The 26,042-nt window shown below is 45.1% G+C and overlaps 1 protein-coding gene across 1 annotated transcript in view; it reads left to right on the top strand.

The window, feature by feature from the left end:
* Coro1c (coronin 1C) overlaps positions 1 to 26,042 on the top strand; it is a 70,354-nt gene that overhangs the window by 6,863 nt on the left and 37,449 nt on the right. The window contains exon 2 of the mRNA XM_027415968.2: positions 18,272 to 18,471. Within this exon, the coding sequence (XP_027271769.1) occupies positions 18,277 to 18,471 (195 nt within the window). The 5' untranslated portion in view covers positions 18,272 to 18,276. The remainder of the gene's footprint in view (positions 1 to 18,271; positions 18,472 to 26,042) is intronic.

Here is a 26,042-nt window from a genome sequence, read left to right as displayed (position 1 = left end):
AGGTGATGAATCCAAGGCTGTGGTCTGGAGATGCCTGTTCAGATGCCTTATTTCAGCCTTATGCTTGTGTTTATTTGATCTGTTTGCCTATCCATCTGTCTGATTCAAGGACAAGGTATAAGACGGGTCTCTTCAGGGTTTGGAAGAAGGGTTGCATTGTAATGTGGTTGACAGTGCTGTGAGGAAATGGAGTGTTCTCTGGGAGTAGAGTCTCTGTAGTCTCAAACTTTGGGTTCTTCTGCTTCACTCTCCTGAGTGCTGGGTTTACAGGTGTGCACCAGCCACCATGCCAGCGTTTGAATCTTCAGATTCACAACTACAGCTGAGACTGAATGGAGCTCCAGGGCAGTGTGCTTAAGGCCCAAGGTTTAATTGTCAGTACTGGCGGGAAGGCAGTTCTTCCTGTTTGCTATAAAATAATACATGCAATTACCTGTCTTATAAAACCGTGAATCAGAGGCCAAAGAAATGGCTCAGTGGTTAAAAGTGTGTACTACTTTAGCAGAGGTCCTGAGTTCAGTTCCCACTACCTACATTGGACAGCTCACAGGCTTGTAACTCCACCTCCAGGGCATCAGACGCCTCTGTCCTCTGGGCAGGTGTACACAAACACTTCCTTTTAAGATAATAAAAAGAGCAAGGCATGGTGGCACTTGCCTTTAATCAGAACACACAGGAGACAGAGGCTGGTGATTCTCTGTGAGTTTGAGACCAGTCTGGCCTACAGAGTGAGTTCTAGGACAGCAAGGGCTACACAGAGAAACCCTGTCTCAAAAAACAAAAACAAAAAAAGATTAGTTAAAATTGTGAATGACATATCTTGCAGTATTGGGTCACCTTTTTTTTTTTTAAAGATAGACTATTACTTTTTTAAGATTTTATTTATTTATTATGTATACAATGTTCTACTGCATATTTGCCTGCATCTCAGAAGAGGGAAGAGGGCACCAGATTTCATTACAGATGGTTGTGAGCCATCATGTGGTTGCTGGGAATTGAACTCAGGACCTCTGGAAGAGCAGCCAGTGCTCTTAACCTCTGAGCCATCTCTCCAGCCCTTGGGTCACCTTTTAAGGAGTATGTTCTCTTAGGAGTCGAGAGAGTCCTCTTTCTGGCTGCCCAGGAGGTGCAACTGTAGACCTCCATGAATCCAGCAGTTTGCCTGGAGCTTCCTAGTGTCTCTGTTCAAGGCCAGAGCTGGAGACACTGGGCTGCTCTGCCTCTGACTTTTTAGATGCCAGGGCTGTGCTCCAGGAGCCTACTGAGACTCACTAGCCCAAGAAAGAGCAGGAACTGAGCTGTCCCCACATTTCATGTATAGCTTGAAGGTAAGATGGGTGTATAGTACAGTAGGGAGCCTTAATTTAGAAACAGCTTCCTTTTATAATGTGACCCTGCCAGTTTTAGGGTCTGACTTGGTGTAATGCCTCCCTTCTTCTAACCTCCACTGTGGGCTTCCGCCAGACCTACAAGCTGTTTACTGCCACAGGCTATTTTCACAGTCTGTTTGGGCCTGGATGAAAACCCTGGTAAATTGGTCCATGTTCTCAGGACTATGGATGCCTGCTAGGGAAATGTGACAGTATGGCAGGTCTTGGATAAGCTTTGGTAGCTTCATTTCTTCCTTTCTGTTTTTGACAGGATCTTACTATGTTGCCTAGGCTGGCCAGGAACTTGTTCTGTAGTCCAGGATAGCCTTGAGTTGTCATCTCCCTCAACATCTGGAGTGCTGGGGTGACAGGTGTGTATCACCACATCTGGCAGATTTCCTGCTTTTAATTAATTAGTTTATGGTACTGGGGGTTGAAGACAATATTACTCATTTTTATTTTTTCAATATAATCAGTGGTCACAGTTTTTTTTTTTTATGTTTTAAAGGCTAGTTAAAAACGACCTTATCTTGTCTTGCTGGCAAAAGGGGCACCAGTTGCCATCAGCCCACGAAAACACTGAGTTTTAGATGGGAACAGCATCTAAAAACAGAACCCATTGCTGAAACTGCATGGGTTCTGATAGCCAAATGAAGACTGCTTCCCACTGGGGTCATCCTGCCTCTAGGGAGCTAAGGCAGCCTAGTCACATGGTAGCTTGGGGGAGGAGCAACAGCCACATTGTAGAATTGAGTCCCCAGGTTCTAGCAGCTGCTAAGGTCCCCTATCCTGATAAACAGAGCTGTTTCTGGGCCGAGCATGATGAGAGTGTTGAGGGAGGGGGCATTGCGGGTGCAGTTTCCCTGCTCTTGGCATGGGGGGGTGCTTGACAGGGTTTGTAAGAAGCTCTTCTGAGGATGAACATGTAATCATTATTTACTTACTTCACACGAGGCACACTAAAATTCCTTTTCATAACCGTCATCATTCTTTTCCAGTTAAACATTCTAATTCCTCTCATTCTTAGGGACTTAAAAATTGAGACTGATTTATTCATATAAAGGTGTGCATGCTACCCAAGCGGTGCCTGGGGACACATGGGGACTTGAATTGTCATCTCTATTAAGCAGAGAGATTTATTTTTAAAATAATTTGTATTTTTAAATTTTACATTGTTTCTATTTCAGTGTACATTTTATTTCATTGTAATATAGTAAGAAAAAATTACGACTTTGTTAACATAGTACTTACAAAGAAAAGGGATATTAAAAGCAGTGTAGGTTAAATTTAAGGAAAAGCTCTAATTAAACACTTGTAATAAATCTGTATGCAAATATTTATTTTGGACCAAGATAAAAGTAAGTAAATCTAAAAATATTTTTAGAAATTTATTAAATAGCCAAACTCCATAGAACTAGGGCCAGAACTACTTCAAGTGAAATTTCTATATTTAAAAAATACAGGGCACAAAGCACTTTGGGTGATATTTGTACACTTTCACATAAAATTTTGTCTACATTGAGCAGAGGGATTTCAAATTTTATTTTTAAAATTTATGTGTGTGTGTGTGTGTGTGACACAGGTGGGGTGTATATATGATGTATGTATGTCTCTCTGTGTGTGGATGTACATACGAGTGCAGGTGTCTGAGCTGAGATCCAAACTTAGAATTTATGAGAACAATTGCTTTAAAGTGAGCTGTGAACTCATTCTGTGGTTTGTAGTATCTTTAGCTTAACATTGTCATCTTAGTTTGTCTTGGCAAGCAAGAGGATGGCTGGAGCCAGCAAGGGCAGGCCACTGCTCCTTGAATGACACTTGGCAAGACGTATAGTCTGTATTATTTTTAAGTTTTAAAATTCAGTGTGTGAGAGAGTGCATGATGGGTGTGTGTGCCAGTGCATGATGGGTGTGTGTGCCAGTGCATGATGAGTGTGTGAGAGAGTGCATGATGGGTGTGTGTGAGAGTGCATGATGGGTGTGTGTGAGAGTGCATGATGGGTGTGTGTGAGAGTGCATGATGGGTGTGTGTGAGAGTGCATGATGGGTGTGTGTGTGCCAGTGCATGATGGGTGTGTGTGCTAGTGCATGATGAGTGTGTGAGAGAGTGCATGATGGGTGTGTGTGCCAGTGCATGATGGGTGTGTGAGAGAGTGCATGATGGGTGTGTGTGTGTGTGCCAGTGCATGACGGGTGTGTGCCAGTGCATGATGGGTGTTGTGAGTGCCAGTGCATGATGGGTATTGTGAGTGCATGATGAGTGTGTGTGCATGATGTGTGTGTGGTGGGGGTGTGTGTGCTGTGGCGTGGGTGTAGAGTCAGAGGACAGTCTGTGGAATTGGTTCTTTCCTTCCTTCTTCCTTTTACTTGATTCTAGAGGTCAGACTCAAGTCAGCAGGCTATCATGGCAAGTGCCTCTCCTCTGGGCCATGTTTTTCTAGGAGTAGGCTAGCTGCCCTAGGTTCTCTCCTGTGCTGCCCATGTTGCTCTGTAGCAAAGCTTCAGTGGGAAAGTTGGAGACTGTCACTTGGGTCTCATGCTGCATATGGTGTCTTGAATGCCCAGGCTGAGCTGCATTGTCAGGGGAGGTAGTGTTTGCAGTCCCTGGTCATCTCAGGACTAGTTGTGGTCCAGAGACTGACTTGGGTATCTGGGGCTCAGATGGTTTTTTAAATAGAGATTCAGCATCATAAACTGTAAGTTCCCAGCCTACATGGAGAGAATCTGTTCGACTAGCCGCAGTATTAAACTGTTAATGGTGCTTCAGCTGACCCCTGAATGGTGGGAGCCAAGCAAATGGCTTGAGTTATTTTCTCTCTTTTTCACTGACGGTTGTTGTCACAGACTAGCCAGGATGTCACTGTTATGACAGCTATAGGCTGGGGTTCTTCCACTCACAGGTGGTGCCCTGTGTGCTGAGATGATCCTGAACATAGGACCAGCTTCCCTCCCTTCTCAGTGCTGGGATTGTAAATAAGCAGTTTGTAGCCCTGAGGATCAGATTCTGGGCTTCCTGCTAGGTAAATGGTCTACAAACTAATCCTCACCCCCATCTTCATGTTAAGTTTACTTGGTTGAGTTCTTGAATAAATTCAGAGTATCTGCAGTATAGGAGTTTGTGTGTTGTGTGATGGACATGAGCGTGTGGAGGAGCCTGTGTTGTGTGGAGGCCAGAGCGGAGTGTTGGGAATCTGCGTCACTACCTTGAGACATGGTCCTCCCTCAACCAGAATGAGACAGGGACCTCCCTCAACCAGAAGCTGCTGGCCAGAAGTCTCTCAGGGCTTGCCTGTTTCAACCCCATAGTTCTGGGGTTCCAGGCATGTGCAGCCAATCCGGGGCTTTTTTTGATTTGTTTGTTTAGAGACAGGGTTTCTCAGGGTAGCCCTAGCTGTCCTGGAACTCACTCTGAAGACCAAGCTGGCCTCAAATTCACATAGACTCACCTGCCTCTGCTTCTCAAGTGCTAGGATTAAAGGCCTGTGCCACCACTGCCTGGCCATGCCCACATTCTTGCCCAGTGAGTTGCTCTATCTTCCCAGCCCCTTGCTTTGTTTTGCTCAGAGCCCAGCCTTGCCTCACACTTACTGTGTAGCCTCCTCTGGTCTTGAGGTTGAGATCCTCCTGCCTCAGCCTCTGGAGTGCTGAGACCAAAGGTACCTTGCTGAGGATGCTTTCAACTTGGTTTTGTAGCTCTGGCCAGTGAGTTTAACTTTAAACAAGAACTAATCTCAGAAGTTTGTGATCATCTGAAGTCATTGTCAAAGTGGATTCAGGAAAATCTGGTTGTGTGTATCCAGGTAAAGATTAGACTTCCCTTCAGTGCCCCTTCCTTTGACATGCTGACTGCCTTGCAAATGTTCTCACTACACATGCACCCTGGAGGAGCTGGTGCAGAGGAAGCCTGTGGGGACTCCTAGTCCAGCCCCAGAGGACCTGAGGTGCTGGTGAGTCAGGTGGGGCTGAGCGGCACTGCTTTGTCTGTTCATCCCAGTCACTAAGAACTCATTTGTACACACTATAGTTTGAAAAACGATGGGCTTGGTGTTACAAATGGTAACAAAATGAATTGTTTTGTAATAGCATTTGTGTATTCATGGGTGTTTATATGTCATCTGGCAATTTTTAGAGATGACTACATTTGTGTATCTGTAGGCGTTTGTTTTTTCTGGTAGTTTTTAGAGATTCCTGCAGACTGTAATGCAGTTGCTTATGAGAGTATTACTATCTCTGGATTCTATGTTTCATGCTCTCCTTTGTGACCAGAGAATTTCCCTTTTACTCTCTTCTCTGTGTGTGCATGCATATATGTGTGTGTAAGCGTATGCGTGCTCGTGTGTGTGTGTGTGTGTGTGTGTGTGTGTGTGTGTGTGTGTGTGTGTGTGTGTCTTGCACACACATGAGATGGTTGACTACAGAATCTGGGGCTTCCCACATGCTAGGCAGATGTTTTACTTCTGAGCTATACCTCAGCCCCAAGTGCTCTAATTTTAAAGCAGCAGATGCTGCTGTCAGTGTGAAAGGTCATTGTTTTTGGTCCTGGTTTTGTACACCTGGCTGTGATGAGAAGAGTCTTTGAAGCAGCTGCTGAGGTGGGAGGTCAGCCATCCTCGGCTCTACTTTGGGAGGGGTGTGCTCCCAGCCATCTGTCTGCATGGATCAAAAGTGAGATGGCTTATGGGTACAAGGCTTGCCATGCAGGCCTGGCCACTAAGTTCAGTCCTCAGAACCCACAAAGTGGAAGGAGAAAACACAGCTCCCACAAGTTTGTCCTCCATACATGTGCAGTAGCATTCATGCCTCTGCAGACACACAATAAATGTTTTTTTAGTGCCATGATCAATTTTGATGCCCTTCTTATCAATTGGGGTTTGAAGTCCAATTGGCTTTGTCCGGGTCCTACTGGGACTGTCACTTCTGGCCTGGATAGTGCTTCCCCGGATGTTCTTAGGTACTCCCACATATATCCCTTCTCTAGCTGAGTTTAGGAGGAGCTTTTCAAATGCCACACTGATTACCCCATACACTGGACACTTTTCAAATGCCACACTGATTACCCCATACACTAGACTTTTCAACAGTGCTGTGTGTGTGTGGCAGTGCACGTGCCTCCCAGTGCTTTGCAGGTAAAGGTGAAATCGTGACATGACCTAGAGCCTGGCATGATCCAAGCATGCCCTCTTTTTGCCTCATCCATATTCATTCTGGGCTGCCACCTCTCAGCCTTTCTGAAGCCCAAGTGTTCAGACTGCTTGGCTCTTGGTGCACACTCCCATGTCATTGTCCTCCTCTTGTCCACTTCACCTCTGCTGATGTCTGGAGTTAGCTCAATGGCCACTTTTGTGCTTGTCAGTCTCCTGCAGTGTCCAGCATGGTCCAGGCACATGGCTAGGTCTTAAAAGTCATTGTTGATGAAGTGAATGAGAGGGGTAAGGGCTTACTCAACATTCACATTCAAGTGTGTCCTGTGGGACCCTGTGGATGCCAGAGATGAATTTGTTCTTAGTGGCCCACGAATGTTTCTTCAGGAGGTGTGGATGAGTCCCAGTGATGGACAAAGCCTGTAGATTTGGGCTTTGCATGATGATAAACAGTTCGTCTCAGTTTCCTAATAACCAGCGACCAGAATAACTTAGGCAGGTAGGTGGCAGTCAGGATGAACTTGTCTGTCACCAGAACCACAGTTCTTCGTGTTCACCTGCAGCTTCCTATGATGATATATCATCAGGAGTGTGTATTCATGTGTCCCTGCTAGCACAGGGTATTAAAAAGACCTCCAGAAGTCTTCAGCTGAAGCTGAGTTTTTGAAAGGTTGAGTCAGTGTGTGGCCACATTGCCAGGCCAGCCTTTCCACCCCAGTGTCCTTGGTGGGTTTTTCCTGGCTTGGTTGGTCTTGTTCTGTGACTGATGCTGCTAGTTTTATCTGTGACTAGTCTCAAGAGGTTCTTTGTAAGCATGACTTTTTTTTTTTTTTTTTTTTGGTTTTTCGAGACAGGGTTTCTCTGTATTGCTTTGGAGGCTATCCTGAAACTTGCTCTGTAGACCAGGGTAGCCTCGAACTCACAGAGATCCTCCTGCCTCTGCCTCTCGAGTGCTGGGATTAAAGGCATGCGCCACCAACGCCCGGCGCATGACTTCTTATTTTATCTTCTTATTCAGATCACAGGATCCAGGAATTTCATTTCTTGAAACAATAAGATTTCCAAAGAATTATTAAAGTTTGGACAATCTATTACCCCCTCCCCCTTTGTAGATGAGAAAAGTAGGTCATCAGTATAGTAGGAGCGTCCTGAAGCATCCTGGGCTGTTCATGTCTGCAGAAGCTCTGGACTCAGCCTGAGCACTCATGGGGTTAATATGGCTCTTTACAGGAATCTCTGGGAAATGTCTGCAGCCATGGATGGTTTCTGGGCTGCCACCACTGTTGTCAGGCAGGGAGTGCCTGAGCTGTCTTCAGATGGAGGCCTCTCCTGTAGCTCTTTAGAGCCCCAGGACGGGGGGGGGGGGGGGGGGGGGGGGGGGGGGCGGGCAGTTGTTATCTGAAAGATACTGGAGATAAGCAGAGGATTGGGGGAGGGGAAGGAGGGAATCTGAGCATGCATCTTTGCATGCTAACTCTGTAATAAGAATATGTACTTTTGACGTTGGAGTACTAGGGCTGTCTCCTAACGTCCTGCTTTAAAAATTGCAGAATTTGTCATTCTTACGTATTCCACCTTAGGTGGTTTATACTATGATGGCACTTTCTAGAGGATCTCTGAATGCAAGTGTGAGCATGAATTCTTGATCTGTAGAGTTGCATCATGCTCATATCCATGGCTCATTTCTTGTTGAATGTGATGTGGAGCAGACATTTGCATGGCACTACCGCCCACTCTGGATTTACAGTGAGTGCTGTAATGTTGTCTCTAACTTTTCCCCCTAAAACAAGTACAAGTTGTAAAATATGACGGTTCCAGAAGCTTCAAAACATGTAGAGAAATGTCAACACAAGCCTTTGAGGGACTGCTTTATTTATTTATTTATTTATTTGGTGTATGCGTTGCACCAGCATATGTGTCAGTGTGCATGTATGTGTGCACAAGTGTATGTATGTTCATGTTTGTTTCTAGTGCTTTATAATCATGCCGTGTTCTCACACAGTTCAACACAGTTTTTAAAATAAGAAGGGAAGATTAATGTCCTTGGGTATGGCTAATGCTTACTTTGCTTCATCTCAGTATATATAGTTCGTAACCATTTCTGTATCCTGACTTTTCTGTTTTGTATTTATGTTTATAAAGTTTAGGCACATTGTAGTTCCATATTTAAAAATCACAAAGCCAGCAAGTGAACTGTGGCCATTGAGGCCACATCCAATGGAAGGGCTCTGAGGACTGTTGTATCCTGTGTGATGTGGAATTTAGTGCTGAGAAAGCAGGAAAGTTGACTGTCCATACTTTGTGGCTCTGGGTTACTGTGACTCTCAGTGATTCTTTCTGGACCAGTTGCATATGTCTCTTAGAAGGCTGAAAAATGCTGAGCCTGGGATCAAGAGCTTTGCAATGCCACTTTAGGCTTCCTGTGACCTGGGCCTGGCCCCTCAACCACAGTTTAATTTTGTTTTCTTGTCTCTTTGTTTCTAGAAACATTTTAGAACCAAATTGTTTTGGGTTGTGGAATTGAAACATGCATCTGCACTGGGCGTGCTAGTCTGTCCTGTGGGTGAAGGGAAGTTACTTGAAGACTTTCATGAGTGTGACTCTACTTACTACTGTCTGTCCTGATGGTGGAATACACACCAAGCTTACCCTGGACTTGTAGCATCTGTGCTAAGTAGCTAACAGTCTTTAGCAAGACCAGCAAGCAGCAGCACGCAGAGTCCCTCCCACCCCAAAGCCGTGTCTTCGAAGATCTGGCTGTGTATAATTTTGCTGTGCCTGTGGTCTTCTTTCTAAAACAGTTTTTATTAGAGGCTCAAGAGCTCTGGTTGCTCTTCCAGAGGGCCTGGGTTTTGATTCCCAGCACTCACATGGTGGCTCACAAACATCAGTAACTACAGCTCACAGCTCCAGGGGGTCCTGTATCCTCTTCTGACCTTGGGTACCAGGGATGCAGGGAGTACATAGACAAACTTGCAGAGAGAGCACCCAAACATGTAAAATAATTAGCTAAGTCTTTTTTTTTTTTTTTTTTTTTTTGTTCTCACTGTGTTTTCCATGACTGTCTTGGAATTTGCTTTGTAGACCAGGCTGGACCATGAACTCACAGAAAACCACCTGTTTCTGTCTACAGAGTGTTGGGATTAAAAGTGTGGGCTACCGCCTGGCGTTGGTGGCGCACGCCTTTAATCCCAGCACTCGGGAGACAGAGGCAGGCGGATCTCTGTGAGTTCCAGGCCAGCCTGGTCTCCAGAGCGAGTGCTAGGATAGGCTCCAAAGCTACACAGAGAAACCCTGTCTCGAAAAACCAAAAAAAAAAAAAAAAAAAAAGTGTGAGCTACCACACATGGCCTGTTTTTTTCTTTTAAATGTGTAATGTGACTCCTTTAATTGAATACAGTAAAAATTCATGGTTTGTTAGGATTCTTAGAGTGTCACTTGACGGACTTTAAGACACCAGTGACACTCTAAGTGAAAAAGGTCAGCCATCTCCTCATTCCATGTTTTAGTCAGGAACCCTCCCAAATTTGCTTTGTTCACTTGCTTTTGTGAACATGTACTACATTTTTTACCTTTTGTTTGTTTTTTGTTTTTTGAGACAGAGTTTCTCTGTATAGCTTTGGAGGCTGTCCTGGAACTCACTCTGTAGACCAGACTGGCCTAGAACTCACAGAGATCGCCTGCTTCTGCCTCCCGACTGCTGGGATTAAAGGTGTGTACCATCATGACCCGCCATTTCTTACTTCTTAAAAGCAAACTCAGGGTTTAAGACATTTGCCAGTTTATTTTAAAAAGTTATTTATGTGTTTGGCATACATATATATCTTTGTTCTACTTGTGTGCTGATGGCATTGGATCCTCTGGACTGGAGTTACAGACAATTGTGAGCCATCATGTGGGTCTTGGGAGTCCAACCCAGGCTCTCTGGGACAGCAGCTTAACTGTCTCTCTTAACTGCTGAGCCATCTCTTAGTCCCCTACTGTTCTTTTAAAATAACATATCCATGCTGGGGCATATGCCTTTAATCCCAACACTCAGGAGGCAGAGACAGGTGGATCTGTGAGTTTGAGGCCAGCCTGGTTTACAGGGTGAGTTCTAGGACAGCCAAGGCTACACAGAGAAACCCTGTCTCAAAAAAAAAAAAAAAAAGTAAAATAAGTTACAAAATAACATGCCTTTTATAAAACAACAACAACAAAAACGGCAGTGTCTTGGGTGTGGCTTTCCCCTCGTGGATTCTTTGGAGCCTTTATGTAGTTGCTCCTGGCTGAGGGAAACCGAGTGATCTGATGCAGACTCTGCACTGGAATGCTGTCTGTAAATCTGCTGGCAAGGTCTCCATAATAGGGGCTTTCCTGTATGTGTCTCACAGGATGTGTTTCCTTTCATATGCACCATAGAAATACACCTGCACGAGTCTTTAAATGGACAACTTCTCAATAAACAGGAAAATGTCAAGATGGTGGTCCTTTGTTTATGAGATTGGTGGAGGTAGACCGAGAAAATAGAGAAACCTTTACTCGGGTGTTTTACGTATACTTTATTTTATGCCGTTGCATTGTAACAACTCTACCTTAATCTGTATTTTTTTCTCACATATATTTACTGTACTCCCTGTGAAGTAACTGCAGGACCCTGGGATGATGCCTGCCATTCAGTCTCCTTATCAGCAGCCTTGGGAATGGAGGTTGTGAGAGCCATTGAAGCCGAGTCCTGCCTTAGCCATGAGGGATCCTTGTTGGTCATTTTTGGATACAAGGAAATTTAAGTGTTTGGTTTGCTTGTTTGTGTGTTAGGATTAATGAATAGTACTTTTCAGGGTTTACATTTTCTTTATTTGGAGTCAAAAGCAGTGGTATATACAGTCTGCTACCAACACTTTAGAGGATGGTGGCACAGACCTGGAATCCCAGCACTTGCAAAGTTGAAACAGGAAGACTGCAAGTTTGAGTCTAGCCTGGGCTACATAGAGAGGCCCTGTCTAAGAAACAAAACAAAGGCCTGAATTGCTGGATAATCAGTTCTCTTTTGACTTCAGTATTACCTAGAAACCAGGGCAGAGAGACAGATGGTTGTTCTGAGCTTTGAGCCAGCCCTACCTAGAGAGGACATCATGTGGGGCCTAAGCCTTCAGCTTACTCTCTACTGAGCTATCCAGGTATCCTAGTTAGTGTTACTGTGGCTGTGTAGAAACACCATGATCAAAAGCCACTCAGAAGGGAAGGCTTATTTGGCTTACACTTTACCATATCACTTTTCATCATTGAAGAAAGTCAGGACAGGAACCTGGAGGCAGGAGCTGATGCAGAGGCCATGGAGGGTGCTGCTTACTGGCTTGTTCCTCATGGCTTGCTCAGCCTGCTTTCTTATAGAACTCAGGACCACCGTATGGCCCCACCCACAATGGGCTGGGTCCTCCCCCATCACTCGCTAATTAAGAAAATGCCCTACAGCTGGATCTTATGGAGGCATTTTCTCAATTAAGGTTCTTTCCTCTCAAATGTCTATAGTTGACATAAAACTAGTTGGCACATTAGGTAACCCAGGCTGAGTTCAAACTTGCTATGTATATGTAGCCAAGGATAGTGTAATCTTGCCTCTGCCTTCCAGGTGCTAGATTACAGGTGAGTGACATCACATCTGGCTGTGGTGTGTTTTTTTGTTGTTGTCCTTCCTTTTCTTCCACCACAGTCACTGTCGCATCTGTGCTATGTAGCCCAGATTAGCCTCAACACAAGCTTCTTCATTCACTCTCAGCCTATTGAGAAGCCGATGACAGCATTCTGTTTTTTACTTTATTGAAACCCATTCAAGCATGCTGTCAGTCTTACTGAAACTATGGTAGAGTGGCAAATTGCATCTTGTGTCAGGGGTTTAGGTTAGGGGTGTGTGTGTGTGTGTGTGTGTGTGTGTGTGTGTGTGTGTGTGTGTGTGTGTTGCTGGAGGTGGGTTTGAGACCAGGGTCTCATTATGTAGCCTTGGGTGGTCTGAAAGTCACTATGTAGGTCAGACTAGCCTTGAACTCAGAGATCTACCTGCTTCTGCCTCTCAAGCTCTGAGAATAAAGTTGTGCACCACCACATCCAGCTACAAGTTGTGGAAATTAAAAGACGTTTCTGTTGCCTCCTACTGATTGGAATTCGTTGTGAAATCTGCTGAATGTTTCCTTGATTTGCTCAATGACTTAACTACACCACCATTTTAAATTGTTTTTGTTTGTGTGTTCATGCGCAAATGCAAGTGAGTGCACAGGTGTGTGTATGTTTTCAGGGAGGCAAGAGGCCAACCTTTGTGTCGTTCCTTGCTTTTTTCTTTTTTGAGGCAGTCTTCCCTGGGACCTGGGGCTGGCCAGCCTTTGATCCCTAGCACTGGAGTTACAAGTGTGCCACCCTGCATAGCTCTTATACATCACTTTTTGGGGACAAAGTCAAGTCCTATTTCTCATATACCAACTGCTATATGGACTGAACTGTTCCTTGCCTCCTTATTGTTCTGTTGATATTTGGAGTCTTGCTCCTGATCCCAGGCTGACCTTAAGCTCTAATCCTCCTGCCTCAGTTTCCATCATGCCTGGCTCTCTGCCCTCTCATTGCCAAGTTATTCTCAACATTTGCAAAGAAAAGGGTCTGTGCAGGTGGGTGAGCTCATACTTGACAGACCTCACAAGAGGCTCCTCCCTGGCAGGGTGTTTACAATAGTGTCTGTTTCTCCTTGTTCAGGATTGTTTCATTAATTCTTTTTCATGCAATTGAGAATTGAGTTTCCTTAGAAACTATTAGTTTTCTTTTTCTTAAATTTTCAAATTAATTTTTAAAAAATTCTGTGTGCATTGGTGTTTTGTCATGGGTGTCGGATCCCCTGGAACTGGAGTTAGACAGTTATGAGCTGCCATGTGGGTGCTAGGAATTGAACCCGGCTCCTCCTGAAGAGCAGTCAGTGCTCTTAACCACTGAGCCATCTCTCTGCCCCCTTATTTTTGTTTTCTTTTTTTGTTTTTGTTTTTGTTTTGTTTTGTTTTGTTTTTCAAGACAGGGTTTCTCTGTGTAGCTTTGGAGCCTATCCTGGCACTCCTGGAGACAAGGCTGGCCTGGAACTCCAGAGATCCACCTGCCTCTGTCTCCCGAGTGCTGGGATTAAAGGTGTGCGCCACCAATGACCGGCCTGCTTTAGTTTTCTAATTTATTGTTTGATCACTTTGAGACAAGATAATTAAAAGAATACCCAAATTTGATAAGACATTCTATTATTATTATTTTAGTTTATTTTTGACATCTTAGTTTCCCAGCTGAACTTTTGAATGCCATTTGTCAATTCTGGCAGCCCTTAGGAGTTCTAATCTTTAGAATAGTTTCCAAATTTTTCTGTTTGAAACAGATGCTAATGCTGCAGAGGTGGGAGAACACAGAGTTTTGCAGAGCTCTTGGTTAGCAGGGCTCTTTTTATGAAAATTACACTCATGCCATCATCAGTAGGAAGTTGATTGGGATTTTCTCTTTGGATAGAGAAATTTGTTAATGGGCTCTGAAGTAACACTTGCTAGCAGTGTGGAATACAGAGTCTATGCTAGGCTCTGTACAGATAGATTATAGGCTGCATGGGTCTCTGTGCCTTGGTCATGTGTCGTTACCCCATCACCTCCCGAGTGCTGGGATTAAGGTGTGTACCACTATGCCTGCCCCTGTAGTGAGTTTTTTGACATTAAGAAACGTGTTTTTCTAATGTGTCCTTTTTAAAGGTTATGTGTTTGTCTCAGATCTCTTGTAATTCCATGTGGGTTTTAGAGTCAGTTCATCCACTTCTATGAGGTATTGACCTAACCTTCTAGAAGACTTTCCTTGTTTCAGGGATTCTACTGTCTTAATAATGGCCAAGCTTTACCCCATGAGCATAGGGTGCTTTTCCATTTCTTTAATTTCTCTTTGCGGTGGTGAATGGTTTTAATATGCAGGTTTTCACTCCTCTTGGGCTTTTTCCTTTTTTAAAAAATGCTGCTGTGATTGGAATTGTTCCTTAATTTCATTTTTGGGTTGCCTGTTGTAACTATAGAAGCATAACTGATTTTTGTATATTGATCTTGGTTCTTGCACCTAGATGCATTTGTTTATCAGTTCTAAGTAGAAGGGGCTGGAGCACACAATCTTGTTGGTTTATGATCTTAGAGCATGCCTTTCAACACTGAACATTGTGATAAGTGTGGGCTTTCCTTCTTATCATGAGGGAATCCCCTTTTATTCCTCATCTCCTGAGTGTTTTATCATATTTTGTCATGTGCTTTGTGTGTGTGGTGGTGGTGGTCCTGTGAGTTTGGTCGTCTTCTATTGGTGTGGTAGGTCCCACCAATCACTTTTCATATGCTGAACCAACCTTGCTTGCATTCCTGAGGTAAGTCCCACTTGGTCTCTGTATCAGAGTGCAGGTCACTTAAGAGTGCTTTCTGCTCTTGCAGCCTTTGGAGTTGCTTGTGAAATTGGTATTAGTTCTGCTTTATAGACTTAGGTGGTGGAGCCATGAACCTGGGCTTTGCAGCTTGCATTCTCAGGCACCACTCTTCATTCTCTAGATGAGGATATTGGTAGTTCAGGGGGGTGAAGTAATTTGCTGACAAGTGGCAGAGCTGGGGTTTGAGTCTGGGTTGTTTGAGGTCAGTTACTAGGATGGTGGTCGGTTGAGTAATGGGTTTCTTATGTTGATACTAGATTCCATGGCAGAGCCATCTCTTACAACTGTTCCATCATGAAGTGGTCATGTAGCCTTCATGTCAGCTTTATGTATGTGTTTGTCCCTATTTTCAGGTAGAGACTCTGACACAGTCTGTGATTTACTCTAGTGAACTGTGGCCAGGATCTGTGCCATTCACATAGATGCTGGCAGGTTCTGGAGCTTGCTCTTGTTGGTACTGCTGTTCTCTGCTGTGTTTGAAGGGCCGGAGACTTTCTCTGCAGCTAAAGCAGCAGTGTCACATGTGAACAGCTGGGCTCAGATCAGATTTGACCTTGGATATGAATGGGCTCACACTGCCTGTCAAGCCCCACTTCAGCAAGGCTGAGTCAGCTCAGTGCAGGAAAGCTTCACACTGCTTTGCAGCCAACATTGTATTCTACAGTTGAACTGTAAGAACCTGTGTGTCCTCTTGCACGGATGTAATTAGAATGAAAGTGAGCTTGATTCTGCTGTAAGGTGGAGAGGACTGCTTGGTTTGTTGAGGCTCAGGGGCCCAGGCTGGCCTCTTAGCTTGCTAAACTGGGATGACTTTAAGATCCTGGCCTTCCTGCCTCTGCCTTCCCAGTGTTGGGAAAGGCCTGAGACATGCTCTCTTTTCTGCTTGTGGTAGGGACTTACAGTGTGCTTCCTTCCTTGTGAGCATCTCCTAAGATGCTTAGCTGAATGTAGGGGACGCCCATGGCAGTCAGTCACTCAGTGACATAGGCTTTTCTGAGCTTTGTTGTCACAATTGCTCTCTGGTAGGCTCCATTCCTGTCCTAATCCCGTGTGTATACCTGTGTTTATTCCTTTGCTGTCATAGGTTTAGGGCTTTGGGGAGGCAGTGGTGCTGAGTTCTCTCTCTCTCTGTGTCACCTGTTTGTGGATTTTGCCTACTTTTCTATTGGTTTTTATGGTTTTTGTTTGTTTTAAGACAGGGTCTCTGTGTAGGCCTGGCTGTCCTGGAACTTGCTCTGTAGATCAGGCTGGCCTTGAATTCAGAGATCCATCTGCCTCCCAAGTACTCAGATTGAAGGTGTGAGCCCCCAGCTTTTTCTATTGGGTTTTAATTTTATCAATTTGTAAAATATTTTAACACATGAAGAATATTGACTAACCTAGTGCAGTCTTTTTCTCCTGTGTGAACTTCTTTTTAAAAGATTTTATTTTTATTTATGTGTATATGTGGGTGTGTGAATATGAGTTTGGAATGTCCATGGAGGCCAGAAGGAGGGTGTTGGATTCATTCCCTGGAGCAAGAGCTAAAGGCAGCTGGACACGTGTGCGTGCGTGCGTGCGTGCGTGCGTAAGAACCAAATATGGGGCCTCTGAGATAGCAATAAACACTAACTGCTGAGCTTTTCTCAGACCCTTAACTGACTTTTGAAGCACTTCCTGGGAGGAGCTGGATGGGGACTCCAGCCTTAGTGACTTGTAGTGCCAGTGGCTGTGGGTGCGGTGGCTTCTGAGAGTGGCCAATATGGAGGTGTGTGTGCCACAGTGGAAGCTGTGTGTGACTCATGCCTGAAGAACTCATACTGTTTCCCGTTGAAGGATTGGATGAGTGTAAGTCCTTAGTATCTCCACCAAACATTCAAAGTGTTTGTCCCAGTAGTCATCAGGGAAGGTCAGGCAGCAGCTGGGCTGCAGAACACGGGGCTCCTTGCCCTGCCACCTGCCCCAGCATTGCAGAGGGGACACTTCTACACAAGCCTTGCAAAGATAGGAGGCTCTTGCATAGACAGACACTTCCTCTGCGTCTAGTAGTGGGTTCAAGGCCACAAGGGAGGCTGTTAGAGGATAAGAAATAGCATTGCCACCACATGCCCCACTTGGCATAAATTGACAGGTGCTGGCCTCTTCTGTTCACAGTGATCTGGTTTTCAACAAATTTGTCAGGGTTTGGCCACATGCCAGTTCCACTTAGCTTTATCCACGTTCCATTTATCTTTTGAGCAGAATGCCATACAGAAGCAGACAGGAAAATTACATCAAGTGCCGGCTAGAAAACCTGAGGTGGGTGGAGCCTTGGTCTGGAGCACAAAGCTTCCTGTGTTCATGTCCATCTGGCAATCCAGTGGGATTTGTCTAAAATGACCCATGAGGAGTCCAGGACCCCAGCTAGCTGTCACCCATATTCCCCATGCCCAGCTTACTCTGCCAGAGGCTGAATGATCTGACAGGAGACCCTCTTCATGGTCTGCTTTCTCTTCCACACTGTCCTGTTCCCTTCCTTCTATCCAGCTGCCGCCATCATCTCATCAGGCTGTCTTTGACTGCCCCGGCTTCTGGCCCAGTACCTGGCTCTTAACTTTTCCCTGCAGGATGGGCCTGCCAGGCTCATGGGCATGGTAAGGTGGCCCCATTAGCCACTTCCCATTTAACTACTTCTTTTTCTGAGATCTGGCTCTTCTTGACTTCCGTGGCAGCCTCAGGTCAGATTTCCCTGTTCCTTACTGGGACACTTAGCAGCCAGCGGTTGGTTTGGGTTGCTCTGTAGGGCAAGCCTGTTTCCGGAGGATAGCAGGCGCTTGGAGGCAGGGCAGCTGCTTCTGTCTCTTGATTCTGCATAGTTGGTAATGTGGAGTCACTCTGGGGAGGCAGCACAACGCTCAGACAGAGGAATGCTGATGTAAGGGAGAGGGAGGGTGTGTAAAAACTGGAAAATCACCCCCAAGACTGAGGAGAAAGACCCGGATCATAACTGGTTTGGGGCTTTGGCTCCACACCTACAATGTAGCTTCATTTTGCTGTTTTCCTATCTCTGAAATAGGAAGGGTGGAGTGAGTTTTCCCACCCACCCCGAAAGACCCATTTTTCTTCATGATTTGTCTCTGTTTACCACGGACCACGCTGGTGTTGTAAGTTTTTCCAACATGCTTCTCAGTGCTCTCCGTGCTCTCCGTGCTTGTGCTGCAGAGGGAACTGGGATTTGCAGTCCGGCTACTTTTTAGGACAGTAGATAGAACACCAAGGTGTTCTGTTTTTTCAGCTTGCCTATTGCAGAATTGCAGAGTTGGTGGCCCACAGTTCTCATGTATTCTCTCTTCTTTTCACAGACACGATGCGGCGAGTGGTGCGACAGAGCAAGTTCCGGCATGTCTTTGGACAGGCTGTGAAAAACGACCAGTGCTATGATGACATCCGAGTCTCTCGAGTGACCTGGGACAGTTCCTTTTGTGCTGTCAACCCCAGATTCGTTGCCATCATCATAGAAGCAAGTGGGGGAGGAGCCTTCTTGGTGCTCCCTCTGCACAAGGTGAGTGACAGCCCATCCTGGAGCTGGAGGTACAGGAGGTTGGTTTCTGAGTTGCCTCATGTGGGTGCTGGGAACTGAACTCAGGTCCTCTGCAAGGGCTAGCAAGTACTCTAACCCACCGCCCATCTCTTCAGCCCCCGGTCTTTTGGTTTCTGAGCTGTAAATGGAACATCAATTCAAGAAAATGTTCCGAGGGATGGCTTATGGCTCAGTGGCAGATGGTTATGTCTCATTGTTTAGTGTGTGTATGACCCTGGTTCATCCCCATTGCCAGGGTAGGGGTGTTGGAGGGGTCCACACAGACACACAGGATTCGAGATTTATCCTAACTCTGGTAATAAGCCACATCATAGGACTTAAAGAGGTAGAATGAAAGGCCCTGACTTAGTAACTCTGTGTGTGACTTCACCCTCAGCATGTCCCCACTGGTCCTCTCCTGACTTTGCCTTTCACTGAGTCCTGTCCCAGTCGGGCATAAGTTGGAGCTTTTGTGTGTCTGTTCTCCTTAGCTGTAGGAGGAAAGGGGGGTTGGTGAGTTCCTAGCTCTAGAGGTGAGGGTTTAGTATCCTTACTACCATGTGCAAATGCAGATGTTGAGTATAGCTGTTTCCTTGCTGTGAATATGAATAGAGGACTTTTGCCCCCCACCCACCCCCATGTCTACTTCTGAACCATGTGTGCTAGGGCACATCTCACTATGGATTGTGGGCTCTGAAAGTACATACAGTGAAGTCAACTTTCTGCCAAGAGCACTGCTCCATATCAGGTGGATGCTTCCCTTTGGGAAAGCTTCCAGTTCTCCTGCAGTTCCATCTTGGGTGTTGATGACTTCTTATTTTGTTTTACATCTGTGTTTGGCTTCTGTGGCTGGATTGATTATTGCACAACTGAACCAGTTCTCCAAAGAATTAGTGACTGGGTGCTCAGGGAACAAAGCAAACACTAGTTTCCAATGCATCTTCCAATTGGCAAACGTGAATCTCGAAATTCATTGGAGATATTTTCACTTTGATACCTTTGTTTCTATTGACTGATGCCATTCCATTGTAACTTAATCTGATTTTGGAGTGGGGGTTTGAACTGAATGTCTGTTGTGCTTTGCCCACACATCTGTTTAGTATGTTCCTTTATTTTTCAAGGGTTTGTTTTTAATTATGTATAGGTGTAGGCAGATTTTCTGTTCCACCTACCAGCTCCCAAATAACCATGCAGAGATTTCTTATTAATTATGAAGCCCAGCTGATTGCTTAGGCTTGTTCTTAACTAGCTCTTATAACTTAAATTAACCCATATTGTTATTAGTCTACATTCTACCATGTGGCTCTTACCTCTGTCCCATTTTGTGTGTTCAACTCGTTCTGCATCTGTCTGACTTCTCCCTCATCTTCCCAGCATTCTTTTTGACCCCAAAATCCTACCTAGCTATTTGCTGTTAGTTTTTTATTGAACCAATGTCAAACAGTGACTGATATCTTCACACAGTGTAAAGGAATATTCCACAACATACCTGTGTGTGTGTGTGTGTGTGTGTGTGTGCATACACACGCACGCGCGCGCAAGAATGTTCATGAGGGCATATGAGTGTGTGGAACCTAGAGGCATTGGATCCCCTGGAGCTGAGGCTACAGATGAGTCACCTGATATGGGTGTAGAGAATAGAACCCAGGTCCTCTGGAGGAGCAGTGAATGCTTTTAACCACCAAGCCATCCCTCCAGCTGTGTGATCCTTTATTAGTGTCAAGGAACATTCGGGAGGTTGGCTTTTTATTAGTAGGGCTCTGGGCGGCCATCTGAGAGGACAACCACAGCCTGGGAGCCAGGTCAGGGACTCATGGTCTGTTTGGAGTTAAAGCATTTTTCTTTTTATAAACTGGGGGACAAATTCAAGACATTCTTTTCTTCAAAGAAATGGAACAAGCCAATTAAAAAGCCCAAAATAAACTCTGAATGGCTAATCTTCCACTGAGTTCAGACAGTTCCTTCAGCTTCCACATCCACAAAAGGCTTTGTGAATCCATCTTTGCTTTTGCAAACCATGGGAGACTTAGAACCTCACAGCACTTAGAGGAGATCTGTTTGGTGTAGTTCTTGCCTACACTAAGTTGTGTAGTCAGTGTTATGTTGTTGTATGACCATCCTCACAGGAATGAGAGTAGAGTGAGTCCTTTGAACATTGTTAGGCTCCGGCTGGGAGATGGCTTAGTGGATAGTGTTAGCATGAGAACCTGAGTTCAGATTTCCAGCATCATGTGATAAGCTAGGCTCAGTGATGCATCTCTGATGCTCACTAGGGGAGCAGAGGCAGGAGGAGGCTGCCAGTGTATCCAATGCTCCAGATTCACTGAGAGACATTGTCTCCAAAAATAAGGTAGAAAGCAATAGAAGACACCTCCACATGTGCACATATGCAGGTGAGTGCAACCCTACATGTGTACAGGCACACATACATATTATTCCTCCTTTGGAGGAGTTGTTAGGGCATTTCTTCACAGCTGTAATTACTGTCTGTAAGGCCTTGTCCTGAACTGTTGTTTTGGAGGAGGGGCTGACAGTGGTACAAACTTAAGGCCAACGTTGGAAGGTAGACCAGCTGTTCTTGACTTCTCTCATCACTAGGTTCACATGTAATCTGTGCTTTTCAGGTACTAAAGTGTACAGTTAATTCTTTGTGGGAAGAATGAGGTCTGGGAATTGAAAAGCTGGGTCACCTTGTAGTGGGACATGGATCTGTTATAGTGTCCCTCCATTTCTCTTTCTATAACTTCAAGGAGCTACGTATAAGTGACTTTTTCAGCCCTGGTGATTCTATATGTTCTCAGTACGTCTCTTCTCCCATGGCCATCAGCTCTAAGGTGGCTTTTTTTTTTTTAAGATTTTATTTATTTAATATGTATCCAACATTCTGCTTCCATGTATATCTGCACACCAGAAGAGGGTACCAGATCTCATAACGGATGGTTGTGAGCCACCATGTGGTTGCTGGGAATTGAACTCAGGACCTCTGGAAGAGCAGTCAGTGCTCTTAACCTCTGAGCCGTCTCTCCAGCCCCTCTAAGGTGGTTTTTAGTGGGATCATTATTCATAAAGCAAATGTTGGTGTTGTGTCGTTTCCCCTTCTTGGTTTGACATATAACTGCAAGGGACAGATGCCAGGGCCCTGCTCAGCAAGAGAGGTTGGTGGTCAGTCCTGGGGACCCTCAAGAGGTACCCCTGCACAGTCCTGTGTGTGCCTTGGTAGCAAGGCCCGACCATGAGGCCAGGTGTCAGCTGACACTGGTGTTTCTGTTCTTCCTAGGGTGCTGCCTGGCTACTGGGCGTCAGTAACTGTGGAAGCAGGACAATCTTCCATGTTGGCAGGAAGTCCCTACCCTGTAATTTATGTGTAACCTTAAGTGTTTTAGTAAGGATTGTGGACTTCACATTATTGCTGATATTTGATTGTCACTCTTCATTGTTGTTTGACCATCACATGTAATGATGCTGTTGGTTTGCTGTTTGTAAACTCAGCACCTGCCCATTGCCAGCATTTCTGCCCTTCAGAAAGACTTGCATCTAGTTTTTGTTGTGGTCATCACCCCCCACCACCACTGGGCGGGGGCAGGATTGAACCTCAGGCCTGACTCATGCACCCTCAGCTTTGTGGTTAGTTTTCTAATCTTTATCAGAAAGCATTTTCTTGGATTGCTGCTGCTGGCCCTGTGTGGCGGTATACACCTTTAATCCCAGCACTTGGGAGGCAGTCTACATAGTGAGTTCCAGGCCACTCAGGGCTACATGGTGAGACCATGTCTCTACCCAAAGAGAGAAAGAGGACAAAGAAAATATAGCAAGAATTTGAGCTCTTGGTGAGCACCGACTTACAGTGCTGAGGTTACTATAAAAGACATGAAAGCTCTATATGGCTTTTATTTTATTTTTAAACATTATTTATTTTGAGGCTGGAGAGATGGCTCAGCGGTTAAGAGCACCGACTGCTCTTCCAGAGGTCCTGAGTTCAATTCCCAGTAACACATGGTGGCTCACAACCATTGGTTATAAGATCTGGTGCCCTCTTCTGGTGTGCAGGTATACATGGAAGCAGAATGTTGTATACATAATAAATAAATAAATCTTTAAAAAAATTATTTATTTTTATGTGTGTGAATGTTTTGCCTGCATGCATGTTTGAGCAATTCCTGCAGAGGCGAGAAGAGTCATTGGATCCCTTGAAACTGCAGTGAGCTTCTGTGCACATGCTGGGAATTGAACAGGGTCCTCTGAAAAGAGCGGCCAGTGTTCTTACCCACTGAGCCATCTCTCCAACCCCTAGTTATGTTTTTAGTCCCCTCAGTGTTTTCGGGGCTCTGTACACAGCAATATTGAAAATGCATATACTGATCAAAGGGATTGTAGTCTTTCAGAGAGTCTCATATTTAAAAGCTAGTATCTGTCCACAGTAATCTCTTTACTGTAATCTCAGAGTCTTGTAATTAGATCCTCAGAGACTGTGAATGAGTTAGATAGTCCCTGTCTTCCAACACTTAAGATCCAAAGTGTTAGTAACAGGGACAAATACACTGAAATATGTACATGCGCATGTGCACTCAAATGTGTGTATGTGTGTGTTTGTATGTATGTGTATACACCCAGGCACAAGAACCAGCACACACATGAACAGTCAGCACATTAGATCATGTTTGAAGCACATGATTTATGAGTTTTTTATGTGGATGATTTTATTAGAGGAAGTTATTGTTAGAAGTCCCTGCTTGAGGACTAAGGAGTGTTCTCAGCTAAGGTGTGGTGGCTTGGATTAGCCCATGTGAGCCCTGGCTCTTCTGTAATATTGCTCAAGCTATGGCGTGCCACTCTGCCCTGACTTCTGCAGGTGTGGTGTGTGGTGTGGTGTGTTTTCTTGTGCTTCAGTCCTTCAGAGGACAGATAAGACATGGCAGTCTTGCTGGATATAAAAAGGCTTTGTGGTTTTGGCTAGCACGAGGAATAGTTTTTCCCTTGTTACAAGTGTTCAAGCTGCCTCATCTCCAGCATGTAGGTTTTCAATCCCCTGGGCAGTCTGCCAGACTGGCATGAACAGTCTTTCTTGTATGGGGTAGCCATACTTGTGATGCAGAGCTGAAGCAAGCATCCATTCCCTCCCTGATGTGAATCATGGAGACTCTCTTGAAAGCACAGCAAGCAGCAGTTCCTGTTAGGCATACCCATGGACTTTGGACCTCAGAGAGCCTGCCAGGCCTGCCTTAACAAGTGAGGGTGGAGAGTTCTCTTAGAGCTGCAGACACACACTGCAGGCTCCTGTCTCCTTGGCACCTCTCCTCCCTTGACTATTGTGACTGTAAAGGATCTTTGTGTCTTGGAGTGACTGCTGATTTCCTTGGTACAGTGACTGTCTAGAGAAGTATGGGCCATGATGGGATGGGTGTGGCTGGGACTCTGTTAACCTTTGTGCCACTGTCTGTTTGTCCCTTCAGTATTGCTGGGCAGTCCCTTTTATTTATTTATCGCTATAGAGATACAGAGGTTCGTGTATGATGTTCATGGTGATCATTCTTGTGGAGGTCAGAGGACAACTTGTGGGAGTCAGCTCTCTCCTTCCACCATGTAGGTCCTGGGTAATGATCTCCAGTGGTCAGGCTTGGCTGGAGAGCCTGTATCTGCTGAGCAGTAACACTGACCCCTGCACAGTACTTCTAACCCACAGTCAGTTTCTCCCATTACCTTGCGAACATGTAGGATTGTAGGGATTTTGCTTTGTGGCTGTGAACTGCAGTCTTAACTCATTTTGTAGTTTGTGTCAACTATCAGTTTCTAAAAGAAATTCAGCAAATACACTCAGAATGTACAGAAAACCATCACTGATTGTTTTCTTGATTCTTGCAGGAATGGGTATAGCACCTGCTAGATGCATGAGAGAACCTAATTTACTTCTCACGGTGGCTGCCTTATGACATTAAGACCTAAGTCTCAGATAGAACCAAGTTTGGCCAGGAGTACTCTAGCTAGAGTTTCTGTCATGTTTTGGAGAAGAAACTTTGATTCCAGTCATTATTCCAAGTGTCTAATAATTGATCTCTTCTTACTGTTCATTATTCAGACCAAAATTACACATGAGTTGCTAAGCAGAGAAAACCACACTTTCTCGACTCTTAGTTGCTTGCCATGCCACAGTACCACATGCTACATCATCACGTTGTGTTGTGATTACTTTCTTAGCCACTACAGTCAGGGCCACTATTTGATCACATTCTCTTAATTCATTTGGATGGAGGTTTCAAACCACATGGTTATTTGTACAGGTCTCTCAAAAGTCCGTCCAAACTGTGTTGTGAGATCAATCTCCAAGATGGTGTACGGTGACTCTCACCCCTGGTATTTGGGCCATTGTGTGGGTCTCCGGATGTGGTGGAAGTGTTGGAGTGTGGCTTCTGAGAGTAGGTCATAAAGCCTCATAGCTTCTTTGGAGCTGCCGTGTTGTAAGGACACCCATACAGCTCTGAGGAGAGACTCATGGACCCTCCAACAGCCAGACCAGTGTACCATGTGGTGGTGTAGCCCATTAGCTTATTCAGGCAGACCCTGACACAGAACTGATACCAGAAACTTCGAGGTGATAAATGTTCATTTTTAGGCAGTTGAGTTTTGGGGTAGGTAGGCAGCAACTGTAATACCGATATTCTCAGACTATAGTCTTTGACATATGTGTGAGTAACAAGAGTTGTGCTGGCTAGTTTTATGTCAACTTGACACAAGCTAGAGTTATCTGAAAGGAGAGAACCTCAGCTGAGAAGATGCCTCCATAAGATCCAGCTGTAGGGCAGTTTCTTAATTAGTGATTGATGGGGGAGGGCCCAGCCCATTGTAGGTGATTCTATCCTTGAGCTGTTGGTCCTGGGTTCTATAAGAAAGCAGGCTGAGCTGAGCAAGCCAGTAAGAGCATCCCTCGGTTCCTGCCCTGACTTCCTTTGATGATGGTCATGTGGAAGTGGAAGTGTGATAAGCTGTTTCCTCCCCGACTTGCTCTTGGTCATGTTTTGTCATAGCAGTAGTAACCCTGACTAAGACAAGTGGTTTTTTGATTGTCTGTCCCACCCCTCCCCCATCCGGTGTTGGGCCTTGTATACATTAGGTAAGTGCTCTTCCTGACCTAGCATGATGAGCTGTCAACCACCACTCCTCTTCTGGTAGTTTTGAGCATTCTTACCTTAAAAGAACTATAGATAGAGATTAAATGCGTATACATTTGTGCGTGCGTGCGTGCACGTGTGTGTGTGTGTGTGTGTGTGTGTGTGTGTGTGTGTGTGTGTGTGTGTTAATATAGACACTCTGTTTTGTTTGAGATAGAATCTTACAATGCAGCCCAGGCCCTTGAAACTTTTATTTATTATTATTATTATTATTATTATTATTATTATTATTATTATTTTTCCCCCTGAGACAGGGTTTCTCTGTAGCTTTGGAGGCTGTCCTGGAACTAGCTCTTGTAGACCAGGCTGGTCTCGAACTCACAGAGACCCGCCTACCTCTGCTTCCCGAGTGCTGGGATTAAAGGCGTGCGCCACCAACACATTTATTTA

The sequence above is a fragment of the Cricetulus griseus genome, chromosome 4, assembly GCF_003668045.3.
Source record: "Cricetulus griseus strain 17A/GY chromosome 4, alternate assembly CriGri-PICRH-1.0, whole genome shotgun sequence".
In the NCBI taxonomy this organism is placed as follows: Eukaryota; Metazoa; Chordata; class Mammalia; order Rodentia; family Cricetidae; genus Cricetulus; species Cricetulus griseus.
The sequence above is the reverse complement of the archived record's forward strand: the minus strand, read 5'-3'. Positions and strand labels throughout refer to the sequence as shown.